The sequence below is a fragment of the Leptodactylus fuscus genome, chromosome 1, assembly GCF_031893055.1.
Source record: "Leptodactylus fuscus isolate aLepFus1 chromosome 1, aLepFus1.hap2, whole genome shotgun sequence".
NCBI classification, from domain to species: Eukaryota; Metazoa; Chordata; class Amphibia; order Anura; family Leptodactylidae; genus Leptodactylus; species Leptodactylus fuscus.
The window spans coordinates 106,413,107-106,425,519 of NC_134265.1; the positions used below are offsets into that span (position 1 = coordinate 106,413,107).

At 40.3% G+C, this 12,413-nt stretch overlaps 1 protein-coding gene across 4 annotated transcripts in view; it reads left to right on the forward strand.

Moving 5' to 3' along the window:
- ANKLE2 (ankyrin repeat and LEM domain containing 2) overlaps nt 1-11,900 on the forward strand; it is an 82,613-nt gene extending 70,713 nt beyond the window's left edge. For 2 of the 4 annotated variants that reach the window (XM_075275195.1, XM_075275216.1), the window contains 3 exons: nt 956-1,604; nt 9,387-9,518; nt 9,609-10,347. In XM_075275195.1, coding sequence (XP_075131296.1) covers nt 956-1,604; nt 9,387-9,518; nt 9,609-9,840 — 1,013 coding nt within the window. In that variant the 3' untranslated portion in view covers nt 9,841-10,347. Of the gene's footprint in view, nt 1-955; nt 1,605-9,386; nt 9,519-9,608; nt 10,348-10,718 lie in introns of those variants that run through there. The other 2 variants (XR_012716134.1, XM_075275206.1) reach the window with 2 other exon arrangements.
- Nucleotides 11,901-12,413: the final 513 nt, after the last annotated feature.

Here is a 12,413-nt window from a genome sequence, read left to right on the forward strand (position 1 = left end):
TTTATTTCTCTTTACGCCAACAATATCTTAATTTCATTGGACAGAGAGCACAGTCAATTGAACTATTAATGAATTGGCTACTTTTGGCGATGGATCTGATGTTCATATTAAATGGGACTGGGGATAGGGGGAAATGTGTATTTTCTCCTCTTGCTGATACCAGCTCCAGGTGGTACAAAACAAGTATTTTGTGGTAACCATTTTTGAAGCTCATTGGATTACATTGTTGGCCATTTAAACTCTACTATTGAAACTTGCTGGGAATATAAACATGGAATAAGACAAATACAATAGAAACAAATTAGAAATATTCAAAATAATAATTATCCCAATCAATAATATTAAGTCCAAATGATTATATGGATAAACATAACTTTTAATGCATGAAATTAAAGCACATGTACTAGAACCACTAAAAAAAATCCCTGGAGGACCCAAGACAACCACGTGTTAGAGCCAACCAGAAGAAACAGTCAATGTATGTAGCAGTAGATAACCAAAAGCAATAGAACAAGAAGAAGGTGGCACTGCTACACTGTCTGGCCTATGTCACGTTGGCATATAACATTGAGACAGCAACTAGGAGACCCTAAAGCCAAATCTTTTTCTGAAAATAGGCGGTGCGCTTCTCCCTTAGAACAAATATATACCAGAAATACAAAAAGTGAAAAAGATGGGGGCATTCACCAGGACTTGTATAAAACAAGGGCTTCATTCACAAAACATTCTTAAAAACATCCATTTTCATCATGGGAGAGAGGAAAACATTTCGTGTAGGCCAGGCAACGAATCATTTCAATGCTGCTTTTTCTTTTTTTTTTTTTTTCCTTATGGCAGTTTTCTACAACATCTCTGCAGCATGTGGCCTTAGCACCAAACATGCTTTCAGAATTTAAGAATTGGAATGAACTTCAGGATACTTACAATTAATTAATTCATTATTCTTTCTTTGCAGGAAAAAGCAAAAAAATCTGCAACTCTGTTTCTGTTGGAGCATTTTTAGATGATGAAGACGATATGAGTCTGGAGGAAATAAAAAACCGTCAGAATGCAGCTCTGAAAAATAGCCCATCGTTGACTTCTGAGACCATTACACTACCAGAGTGCATCATGGATTCAACACCTCTGCAAAGCAGTTGCCGCAATGATGGCTCAAAGCGGGCCTATTGCAGTCCATTACATAACGAAATAATTCTTCCTGGAGAACGACGACGTCAGCAGTGTTTGGAGGAGGCCGTGCTATCTCCAGTATCCAATCTCATGGCAGAGTTTGATAAACTTACATTAAGTGAGGAAGACCAAGCTGGTAATGAAGAATCTCCGTCAAAAAATGAGTGTCCGATGTCACAGAAATTAAGTGAAATGAGTGTTTCTGATGATCCTGTAGATCTCTGCTCTAACAGCCCTACAACAAGGACAAAATCTTCTGGGTTGATGCAGATTGATAAACTTTTGCCCAGTTCCAGCCAGCAGGACCAACTTTTTTTTCCTGTGATCAACAATGAACCGTCCTCATCAAATTCCTATTCTGGTTCTCACAGCCAGCAACTGCTTATGAAAACTCCATCTAAACACCAAAGTAATAGGTTTCTGTTTCTTCTTGGGTATGTATACTCTGTGTGTGCACAAACAATTAGTACCTTCAACAAGTAATGTTCTTATCCATTAATTGTATCACTTTTCAAATTTACAGTGGGGGAGATTTATCTAGAAGCTTGTTTGTTTGTTTTTTTGTGTTTTTGGTTTTCTTTTACCTCTTTCTGTTGCAGCCATTTTTCAATTTTCTACTCTCTCCTTCCAAAAGTCATAACTTTCAAAAGCCCATATAGGGCTTATTTTTTTGTGGGACAAATTGTACTTTGTACGGAATATTAAATGGTAACATTGCAATGTACCAGGAAGGGCTCATTCACATCTGCGCCCATACTCTGTACTGCAGGTTTCCGTTTCCTGCACAAAACAGGGGCAGGAGACGGAAACCTACCGGCATGTTTCAAGCCCATTCATTCAAGACCCGCTCACGGCCGGTCTCTGCAAAACTGAGTTCAGGCGCTGGAGTGAACCCAGCGGAAGCTGGAAAATAATTCAGAATGGGGTGGAATTAGAAAGAAATCTTATTTGTGCAACCTTCTTGTGGGATCCTCAGAGGGACTGATCACTAATGAAATACACTGCAATGTATTGTAAAAAACATATTTTTCTATTACAGGCTGTGTTAGGCAGCCTATAATTGAAGAATGTAATGACAAGTCTGGGAGCCTTCGTTATGATCCTACCTGTCATGGTAACTAATTTCTGCTAGAGCGGCATAATGTGAAGCTCAACAACAATGGAACAACTTAACTTTTTAATCTTTTTTTGAACTAAAAGTTAATTTTTATTTGGCATGCTGGAGTAAAAACCTCTTTTTCTTCTTGCAACTTATTTCTGCCCCTGGGACTCATTCCAGGGGATGGCAATCCTACCTAAAATGGCACCACTCATGCACTGCCATTGGTGTTGGAATTTGTGCCAAATCCATCAAATGTTGTGCGATGTCTGGATAAATGTTAAAACGTAAGTGTGTCTAGTCTGTCTACAGCGTACAATTACGGGAGCACGTTTGCAATAATAATTTGAGAGATAGATTGCCAAAATGTACGGGAGTCAGATGTTTTTCCAGAAGTATTTTGGCTAACTGCAGTCTAGTGCTTTTTTTTTTTTTTTTTTCCATTTTTTTTCTTAATGTCTGTGTCAGCAGTGGGGTCCTCCTGGCTCTCCTGCCATAGTGTGTCATTTCATTCAAATATCGGTGGCTAGTTCGACACTGATGCACCCTGAGCCTGCAGAACAGCTCAAGTTTCTTTGGCTACTTATTTTCCAGCCAGACTATCCTGCATTGCAACCTTTTATCAGTTTTCCTCTTCCATCCAGGGAGATTAGCTATAGTGCCATGGATTGTAAACGTCTTGATTATGTTGCGCACTGTGGACAATGGAATGTAAAGATCTCTGGAGACTTGTAACTTTGAGATTGTTATTATGTTCCATAATTTTGGTTCTCAAGTCTTAGTTCTCTTCTCTTTCTGTTCTCCATGCATATTGTGGCACACACAGGTGTGACTTTTATATTGCCCACACCTGTTACTTGTCACAGGTGAGTTTGAATGAGCACCACATGCTTAAGGCTAAAGCCCCACATTATGGAAACTCAGGGGTTTTTTTGTTGCAGAGTTTGATGTGGTTTTTGGGCCAAGGCCACGAGTGGATTGAGCAGAACGAAGAAGTATAAAAATTTCCTATATATTTTTCATTCCTTTTTTAGCCTTTTTTGAGGGTTTTTTTTGTTCCAATACACACAGAGCAAACACCATAACTTTTAAAGTAAATGGCCCAAAATCAGAAACAGACCATATATTAAAATTCATTCAGCAGGGCAAATGGCACCAGTAAACAGAATAGATAAAGTTTGTGTGAATAATTATTCAGGTATATAAATAGTTAATATGATAATACACACAAAATTAGATACTAAGCAACAATACATGGATAAATAAGTTAGCTCCCCAAATAGAATAAGAAAACAAGTTATAAATAGGAGTATATGGATTTTCAAGGTCACAGAACAGACTACCAGCTGGGATATATGAAGAATGAATTAGAAATTAGTTAAAGTGCCTGTAAATAAATATGACTTTCCACAAGCCTAATGTCATATAAACACAGCCAGAGCTAGGAGTCATTCAATGAGCAGACAATACAATAATACTCACTTGAAGGGGACATACAAAATCCTATGGTAACTAAACACAAGTCATGTGCCTATACCTGTAGCCATAGTATAAGTATAAACCATTCACGTGCAGCAGAAAATGGCAACATATGATGTTTTTGTTGAGTTTCAATTTCTTCGGGGACGTCAAGATTGCATGTAGATTTTCAGACTTTTATCGTGTTTTGTATTACTCTTTTTATATTGCGATCATAAAAGTATGTATACAACATGGCACACTGCAGCTTGTGAACCCAGGCGAAGACCACACTGCAAAAGCGCTTAAAAATGTCCATCGTGAAACTTGAAACATTCTCCTTTGTTTTTGCTGTGGCTTATTTTCAAATTTCTCTGCAGCCCAGCCACATGGCTTGCAGCCTTTAAACCGTGAACATCTTTGACTTGCAATCTGGTCTAACATTTAGTAATGCTAAATCTGTAACCCTGAGTCGGTTGTACTTTAATTTTTAATGGACAACCCCCAGGTTAACATGCCTAGGTGTCTGTAGAGGAACTTTAAAGGGGTTGAGCAGTTAATTTTTATTGATGACCTATCCTCTAGGGGGGGGGGAGAGTGTGTGTGCCTGTCTATACGTGTGCCTGTCTATACGTGTGCCTGTCTATACGTGTGCCTGTCTATACGTGTCTGTATGTGTGTGTGTCTATATGTGTCTGTCTATATGTGTGCGTGTCTATATGTGTCTGTATGTGTGCGTGTCTATATGTGTGCCTGTCTATATGTGTGCCTGTCTATATGTGTGCCTGTCTATGTGTGCCTGTCTATGTGTGCCTGTCTATGTGTGCCTGTCTATATGTGTGCCTGTCTATATGTGTGCCTGTCTATATGTGTGCCTGTCTATATGTGTGCCTGTCTATATGTGTGCCTGTCTATATGTGTGCCTGTCTATATGTGTGCCTGTCTATATGTGTGCCTGTCTATATGTGTGCCTGTCTATGTGTGCCTGTCTATGTGTGCCTGTCTATGTGTGCCTGTCTATGTGTGCCTGTCTATGTGTGCCTGTCTATGTGTGCCTGTCTATGTGTGCCTGTCTATATGTGTGCCTGTCTATATGTGTGCCTGTCTATATGTGTGCCTGTCTATACGTGTGCCTGTCTATACGTGTCTGTATGTGTGTGTGTCTATATGTGTCTGTCTATATGTGTGCGTGTCTATATGTGTCTGTATGTGTGCGTGTCTATATGTGTGCCTGTCTATATGTGTGCCTGTCTATATGTGTGCCTGTCTATATGTGTGCCTGTCTATGTGTGCCTGTCTATATGTGTGCCTGTCTATATGTGTGCCTGTCTATATGTGTGCCTGTCTATATGTGTGCCTGTCTATATGTGTGCCTGTCTATATGTGTGCCTGTCTATATGTGTGCCTGTCTATATGTGTGCCTGTCTATATGTGTGCCTGTCTATATGTGTGCCTGTCTATGTGTGCCTGTCTATGTGTGCCTGTCTATATGTGTGCCTGTCTATATGTGTGCCTGTCTATATGTGTGCCTGTCTATATGTGTGCCTGTCTATATGTGTGCCTGTCTATACGTGTGCCTGTCTATACGTGTCTGTATGTGTGTGTGTCTATATGTGTCTGTCTATATGTGTGCGTGTCTATATGTGTCTGTATGTGTGCGTGTCTATATGTGTGTCTGTCTATATGTGTGCCTGTCTATATGTGTCTGTATGTGTGCCTGTCTATATGTGTGCCTGTCTATATGTGTGCCTGTCTATATGTGTGCCTGTCTATATGTGTGCCTGTCTATATGTGTGCCTGTCTATATGTGTGCCTGTCTATATGTGTGCCTGTCTATATGTGTGCCTGTCTATATGTGTGCCTGTCTATATGTGTGCCTGTCTATATGTGTGCCTGTCTATATGTGTGCCTGTCTATATGTGTGCCTGTCTATATGTGTGCCTGTCTATATGTGTGCCTGTCTATATGTGTGCCTGTCTATATGTGTGCCTGTCTATATGTGTGCCTGTCTATGTGTGCCTGTCTATATGTGTCTGTATGTGTGCCTGTCTATATGTGTGCCTGTCTATATGTGTGCCTGTCTATATGTGTGCCTGTCTATATGTGTGCCTGTCTATATGTGTGCCTGTCTATATGTGTGCCTGTCTATATGTGTGCCTGTCTATATGTGTGCCTGTCTATATGTGTGCCTGTCTATATGTGTGCCTGTCTATATGTGTGCCTGTCTATATGTGTGCCTGTCTATATGTGTGCCTGTCTATATGTGTGCCTGTCTATATGTGTGCCTGTCTATATGTGTGCCTGTCTATATGTGTGCCTGTCTATGTGTGCGTGTCTATGTGTGCGTGTCTATGTGTGCGTGTCTATGTGTGCGTGTCTATGTGTGCGTGTCTGTGTGCCTGTCTATGTGTGTCTGTCTATGTGTGTGCCTGTCTATGTGTGTGCCTGTCTATATGTGTCTGTATGTGTGTCTGTCTATGTGTGCGTGTCTATATGTGTGTCTGTCTATATGTGTGCCTGTCTATATGTGTGCCTGTCTATATGTGTCTGTATGTGTGTCTGTCTATATGTGTGTCTGTCTATATGTGTGCCTGTCTATATGTGTCTGTATGTGTGTCTGTCTATATGTGTGCCTGTCTATATGTGTATATGTGTGTCTGTCTATGTGTGTCTGTCTGTATGTGTGTCTGTCTGTGTGCCTGTCTATATGTGTCTGTATGTGTCTGTCTATATGTGTGTGTGTCTGTATGTGTGTCTGTCTATATGTGTCTGTATGTGTGCCTGTCTGTGTGTCTGTCTATATGTGTGCCTGTCTATATGTGTCTGTATGTGTGTCTGTCTATATGTGTGCCTGTCTATATGTGTCTGTATGTGTGCCTGTCTATATGTGTGCCTGTCTGTATGTGTGCCTGTCTGTATGTGTGTCTGTCTATATGTGTGCCTGTCTATATGTGTATATGTGTGTCTGTCTATATGTGTGCCTGTCTATGTGTGCCTGTCTATATGTGTCTGTATGTGTGTCTGTCTATATGTGTGTGTGTCTGTATGTGTGTCTGTCTATATGTGTGCCTGTCTATATGTGTGTCTGTCTATATGTGTCTGTATGTGTGTCTGTCTATATGTGTGTGTGTCTATATGTGTCTGTATGTGTGTCTGTCTATATGTGTGCCTGTCTATATGTGTCTATATGTGTCTATATGTGTGCCTGTCTATATGTGTGTTTGTCTATATGTGTCTGTATGTGTGTCTGTCTATATGTGTGTCTGTCTATATGTGTGCCTGTCTATATGTGTGTCTGTCTATATGTGTGTGTCTATATGTGTCTGTATGTGTGTCTGTCTATATGTGTGCCTGTCTATATGTGTCTATATGTGTGCCTGTCTATATATGTGTCTGTCTATATGTGTGTCTGTCTATATGTGTGTCTGTCTATATGTGTGCCTGTCTATATGTGTGCCTGTCTATATGTGTGCCTGTCTATATGTGTCTGTATGTGTGTCTGTCTATATGTGTGCCCGTCTATATGTGTCTGTATGTGTGTCTGTCTATATGTGTGCCTGTCTATATGTGTCTGTATGTGTGTCTGTCTATATGAGTGTCTGTCTATGTGTCTGTCTATATGTGTGTGTGTGTGTGTGTGTGTGTGTGTATATGTGTCTGTCTATCTGTATGTGTGTGTCTTAGCAACCTAGGGGCAGAAATGGAAGGGGAATGTTATACTAGGGCAGAGATGGCAGATGGAGGGGGGGGGGGGGGGACATGAAACTGGGGGAGAGATGGAGGGGGGGGGGGGGACATGAAATGGGGGAAAATAAAGGGGGATATGAAACTGAGGGTAAAATGGAGGGAGGGACATGAAACTGGGGGTAGATGAAGAGGGCACTTAGACTGGGGGGACATTAAACCGTGGAGGAAGCTGGAGGGGGACCTGTCTGCCTCTAGTTGCCCCTAGTTTAATGTCACCCTCCAGCTACCCCTACGGTTTAATGTCTGCTTCCAGCTTCCCGATTTTAATGTCCCCCTCTAGTTGCGCCCAGTTTCATGTCCCGCTCCAGCTGTCAATTTATTGCCCCTCTCCAACTACCCCCACTGTTTAATGTCCCCCTCCAGCTGCTCCAGTTTCATGTCCCCTCTAGTTTCCCCTAGTTTATACTGGGGACCAGGAGAGGGACTTAATACTGTGGGGCAGTTGGAAGGGAACATTACAATGTGGGGGCATATAATGTATGGGTGACTGTAGGAGGATTATACTGTGTGGGGGCACATGGAAAGATGATTGGGAATGGCGGAGTCAATGTAGAAGTGGGTGGAGCTAAATTTGCCATGGCGCGGCCCTCTAGCATAGTTTCAATTTTTTTATACGGCCCCATGGGAAAATTAATTGCCCACCCCTGCTCTAGATCCACTATTTGAAGGGGACACTGCCTCTTCACAACCCCCTTATTTGCTACTGTCTATATTTCATTAGAGGACACAGTCTTTTATATGGTAAGTTTTTCTAGTAGGAAGTGATATTATGTATTCCTTACCGCCTATTAAATACTTGAGGTACTAATAGGTGCTCCATTTCTTAGCAACGTGATAATCAATCTCAAAAAGCATCACAACGTTGATCACCATTGATCGCTTATGTTGACTGCTGAGGTCCAAAAGCTGAATCTCTCGTATTTATATTCTGTTTGGGTCACTCATGAGGAAAAACTTTCCTGTGTATGGCTGGGAGTACAGCACTTTGGGCACAAATTGCATATGAAACAGCAGGTGGCATACCTGCCCTCGACATTATCTATTAATACTGTAACCTTTTTCGGTAGTGGAGACTGTTTATAACATAATTTTTGAGGTGGTATACGGTTTCATCTTGTATCACTAACATACAGATGTAGTAGAGTTTAACTCAAATTCCTTTAATTGCTTGGTCTGCTGCAGAGTGATAGCTTATCATAGAATCCAACAAAAAGTGAAGTTATTGGAAGAGGTTTTTCCAATGACCATTGTTTTTTGTGTTCCATTCTAAGATATCACTCTGAAGCAGTTTAACTTCTGCAATTGGTTAAAGTGTTTGCCCAGGAATTTGATAACGCTCAGAGGAGGCCAAGCAAGGTGAAACATTTAAAAAAGAAAAAAAAAAAAAACTTTCCTGTCCTCAGCAGTCGATTGTCTGCTTCCACAATGATGCACAAGACCACAGGAAAGCAACCGATGACTTGTGTAAGTGACTTCTGGCAGCGACTTCACAAAAGGGACAGCAGAGCCAGACATTGGAGCTCATGGTACTGGTGGGTTTGAGTTTTTTTGGGTTGGTTGCTGCTGACTGAAAATTTCTGAAAATTTTAATAAAAATAATTGAAACCTAAATCCCATCCAGGGTGCTGCAGGTGCAAATTGCTTTGAGCTCGAAGATGATGATCAGTTTGATAGATTTTGACTTCTTAATCAGTTAATACTCTGGGTGATAAGTCACTGACAGATGAGTTGGGCTGCTGTGTTTTGTTTTTTTTTCATTTTTTTTTTTTCCGTTCTACCAGTTTAGTGCACATGCAGCACTCAGATGTGGAGGGAAATTTGAGCAAGAGAGTTGTTGGATATCTGAAGTGTGTGACCTGCTTTAGAAAGGCTTCAAATCTGCCTCTGATGATTTTCATATTGTCATTTTTAGGAAAGCGCCAACCAAGTTAGACAATGATGTGCTATCTGCTGTAGAAAATGTGGAAATTGATGTACAGAAATATCCCAATATCTCCAAATGGATGAAATCTACATTGTTTTACTCCAGTACAGAACGCCAAAGGTAATGTCTTTCAATGCTAAAAGGTTTTGCAATTATAAGAACATGTATTGGTTGTGTCTTTCTCTCTAAACTTTTTGTCCTGTTTTATAGTTGGCCAAGCCCGGCAGTTATGACTGTAAGGAGCCAGTCTCATGTTTTCAGTTGCAACTCCCCTGGTGGTAATGGATTTTCCACTCCTGGAAGGAGCAGTCCCATCTCAGGGAGCCCAGGAAAATACTTGAACACATCTGATTATTGCACTCCAGGGAGGTATAGCCCAGTATATGCCAGTCACATACAACTTCTACGGCTACGTCATTTCTCGGACCACTCTGGCCTTTGAAGAGATTTTGTAATGCAAAAATAACCGAAATAAAGTTTCCAATACACGAAACAACCTTCTGCTATGGACAGCTAACTGAACAAAGGGCAGTCCAACATGGTTGTTACAGCAAATTGTAAGAAACTTGACAGCCGCATGTGTCGCTATAGAAGAGTCTTCTGTGTCACTGCTTGCTTAAGGTTTTGTATGTTGATGACCCTTTTACACGTTAAAAGGTGGAGAATTGAGATCATGGAGTTTGAACCTTTTTTTGTGAATCTTCAATGTTTTAAATAAAAAAAAAAAAAAAAAAAAAAGCAAACTGTAGTAGTCACAGTCAGGAAATTTGCCAATGAATCTCATTGGTATGTACTTCTCTTAGCTAATGATATGGTTTTATACACCTAGATAGTCACTAGCACTCAGCAATAACTAGCAGTCTGATGTGTGTAGGGCTCTCCCAAGTTTAACCCTACTGGATCCTTTATCTGTAAATTCTAGCACTAATGCAGGGTTTTGAGATCTGCACTTACCGTATATACTCGAGTATAAGCCGAGTTTTTCAGCACAGTTTTTGTGCTGAAAAAGCCCCAGGCTTATACTCAAGTCAGTAAAATTAGGGGCCTCGGCTTATACTCGAGTATATACGGTATGCATCTTCCTGTCAAAGAGCAGACATAAGTTCCAATGGTTTTAGTGGCCTTTCTATGTTTTGGATTTTTATTTGCCACGTATTAAGTATTTGACTATTTACGCCATTAAAAAAATGCTTTATCTGGCTAAGAAAATTAAGGCTAAAAATAATGTTTTAATCTTGAGCATGGAATTACCAGTATTGAATACAGGGTTGGGTGCAATTTCTTTTACTATTTCTTATGACCCTCTTTTTTATTATCCAGATCTCTGAACACTAAATGTTAACAATCATTTACAACGGATGTCACACAAGGGAAACTTTCAGTAGTTACTAAGATTTCAAAAAGCTGAAATTCTTGTCATTCGTCATCATCCTCAAGCTACATTATATCCATCTAGTGTTCTGTATAATGAAGTCTATCCAGATGAACATGCAATGCATTGTTAAATGTAGTGCCAGTATATAGCTGGGTAAGTTCTGCTGACTTGGTTGTCGTCTGGTAGTATGCAGAGCATTATAAGGAAAGATGACCTAGAAATAACCTTGTAATATTCTTGTATTTGTCACCTTCATTTGCTGTATTTGGTCAGAAATAAGAAACTTAACATTTATTTTACATCTTGAAAGATACGTGGACCAATGCCTTTGTTCTCTTGTGTGAATCTGAAGTTTACGCTGTAATATGTTGTTGCAATTGCCTTTCTGAGAAAACCCAAGATTTGCACTATTCATGTCATCTTGTAGATTTGTCACTTAAGAGGCCTGATTCGGCCATCACTTTCTTCTTTAGAGTTTAGTTGTCCGGGAGTTGATATTTGTGGTCTATCCTTTAAGTAGCTGTGGCTGCCAGATCTGCAGTGTACAGAGCTGAAAGCAGATGCTAGCAACTGATCAGTGGAGGTGCTCACCCATTGATCTGATATATTCATGTCTTGTCCTAGGGGTAGCCCATAAGTTTCAACTCTTGGAAACCCCTATAGGTACCATATGTTAATTATTTTTATTTTTTTATCCATCAGAAAATTTGTAAAGATCTTGTAGATTTTACAAGTCATATAGAGTGAATCAATAATCTTGCACATAAATTACAGAAGCACATACTTAAGACTGATCATAGTGTTCCCTTCTCCATTGTGCCCTTGGTAGGCTTGAAGAGAATCTGTCAAGCCCTTATGGACCAGGGGTTTAGTGTCCCAAATTGCCCTGTAATAGTCATCCATGCCTGCACTAAAAATATAGAATGCTTTATACTTGCCCTGCCGCTGTACTCCTCGTGCCAGCACAGTTCTTTACTGAAGCCAAATTGGCTTCAGTGTGCATACCCTGTATCTCTGGCACTTGTGCAGTTAAGCTGGGAGTGCTCATCTGGCTTAAGTGAAGAACTGCGCTGGTGCACGGAGTACAGTGGCAGGGTATAGAGTATGAAGCTTTTTTTTTTTTTTTTTTTTTTTTTTTTTTTTTTTTTAACCTCTGCTTCCCTGAAGAACTGTGCAGGTGTCAGGAGCACCAGAGATGAGACTGATGAGGGTCATTGGACTCCTCTGTAGGTAAGTATATGTGGTTGTTTTTGTTTGTTTTTTTTTAATTGCGGACATGGCTTCACAACAGGGCGATTTTGGACATTAAACCACACACAGGTCCTTATAGACCTGGGGTTTAGTGTCCCAAATCAACCTGACAGGTTAACCTTTTTAATAAATAATAGTTATATTTTACTACAAAACCTTCCTTCATTTACCTTACTATGGAATTGATTCACCAGGCCCCAATTTAAAAAAAAAAAAAACAACCCAAAAACTGCAGCCTACTCCCATTACTAGGTTTGTATAAAAGCTAGTATAAGGCTGGGTTCACACTACCATAGGTATCCGACAGCTAGTGTCCGTTGCTAAAATCTTGCGCAGACATTAGCTACAGACACTAGCTGTGTCCGTTTACAATTTCTATTAATTTGAAT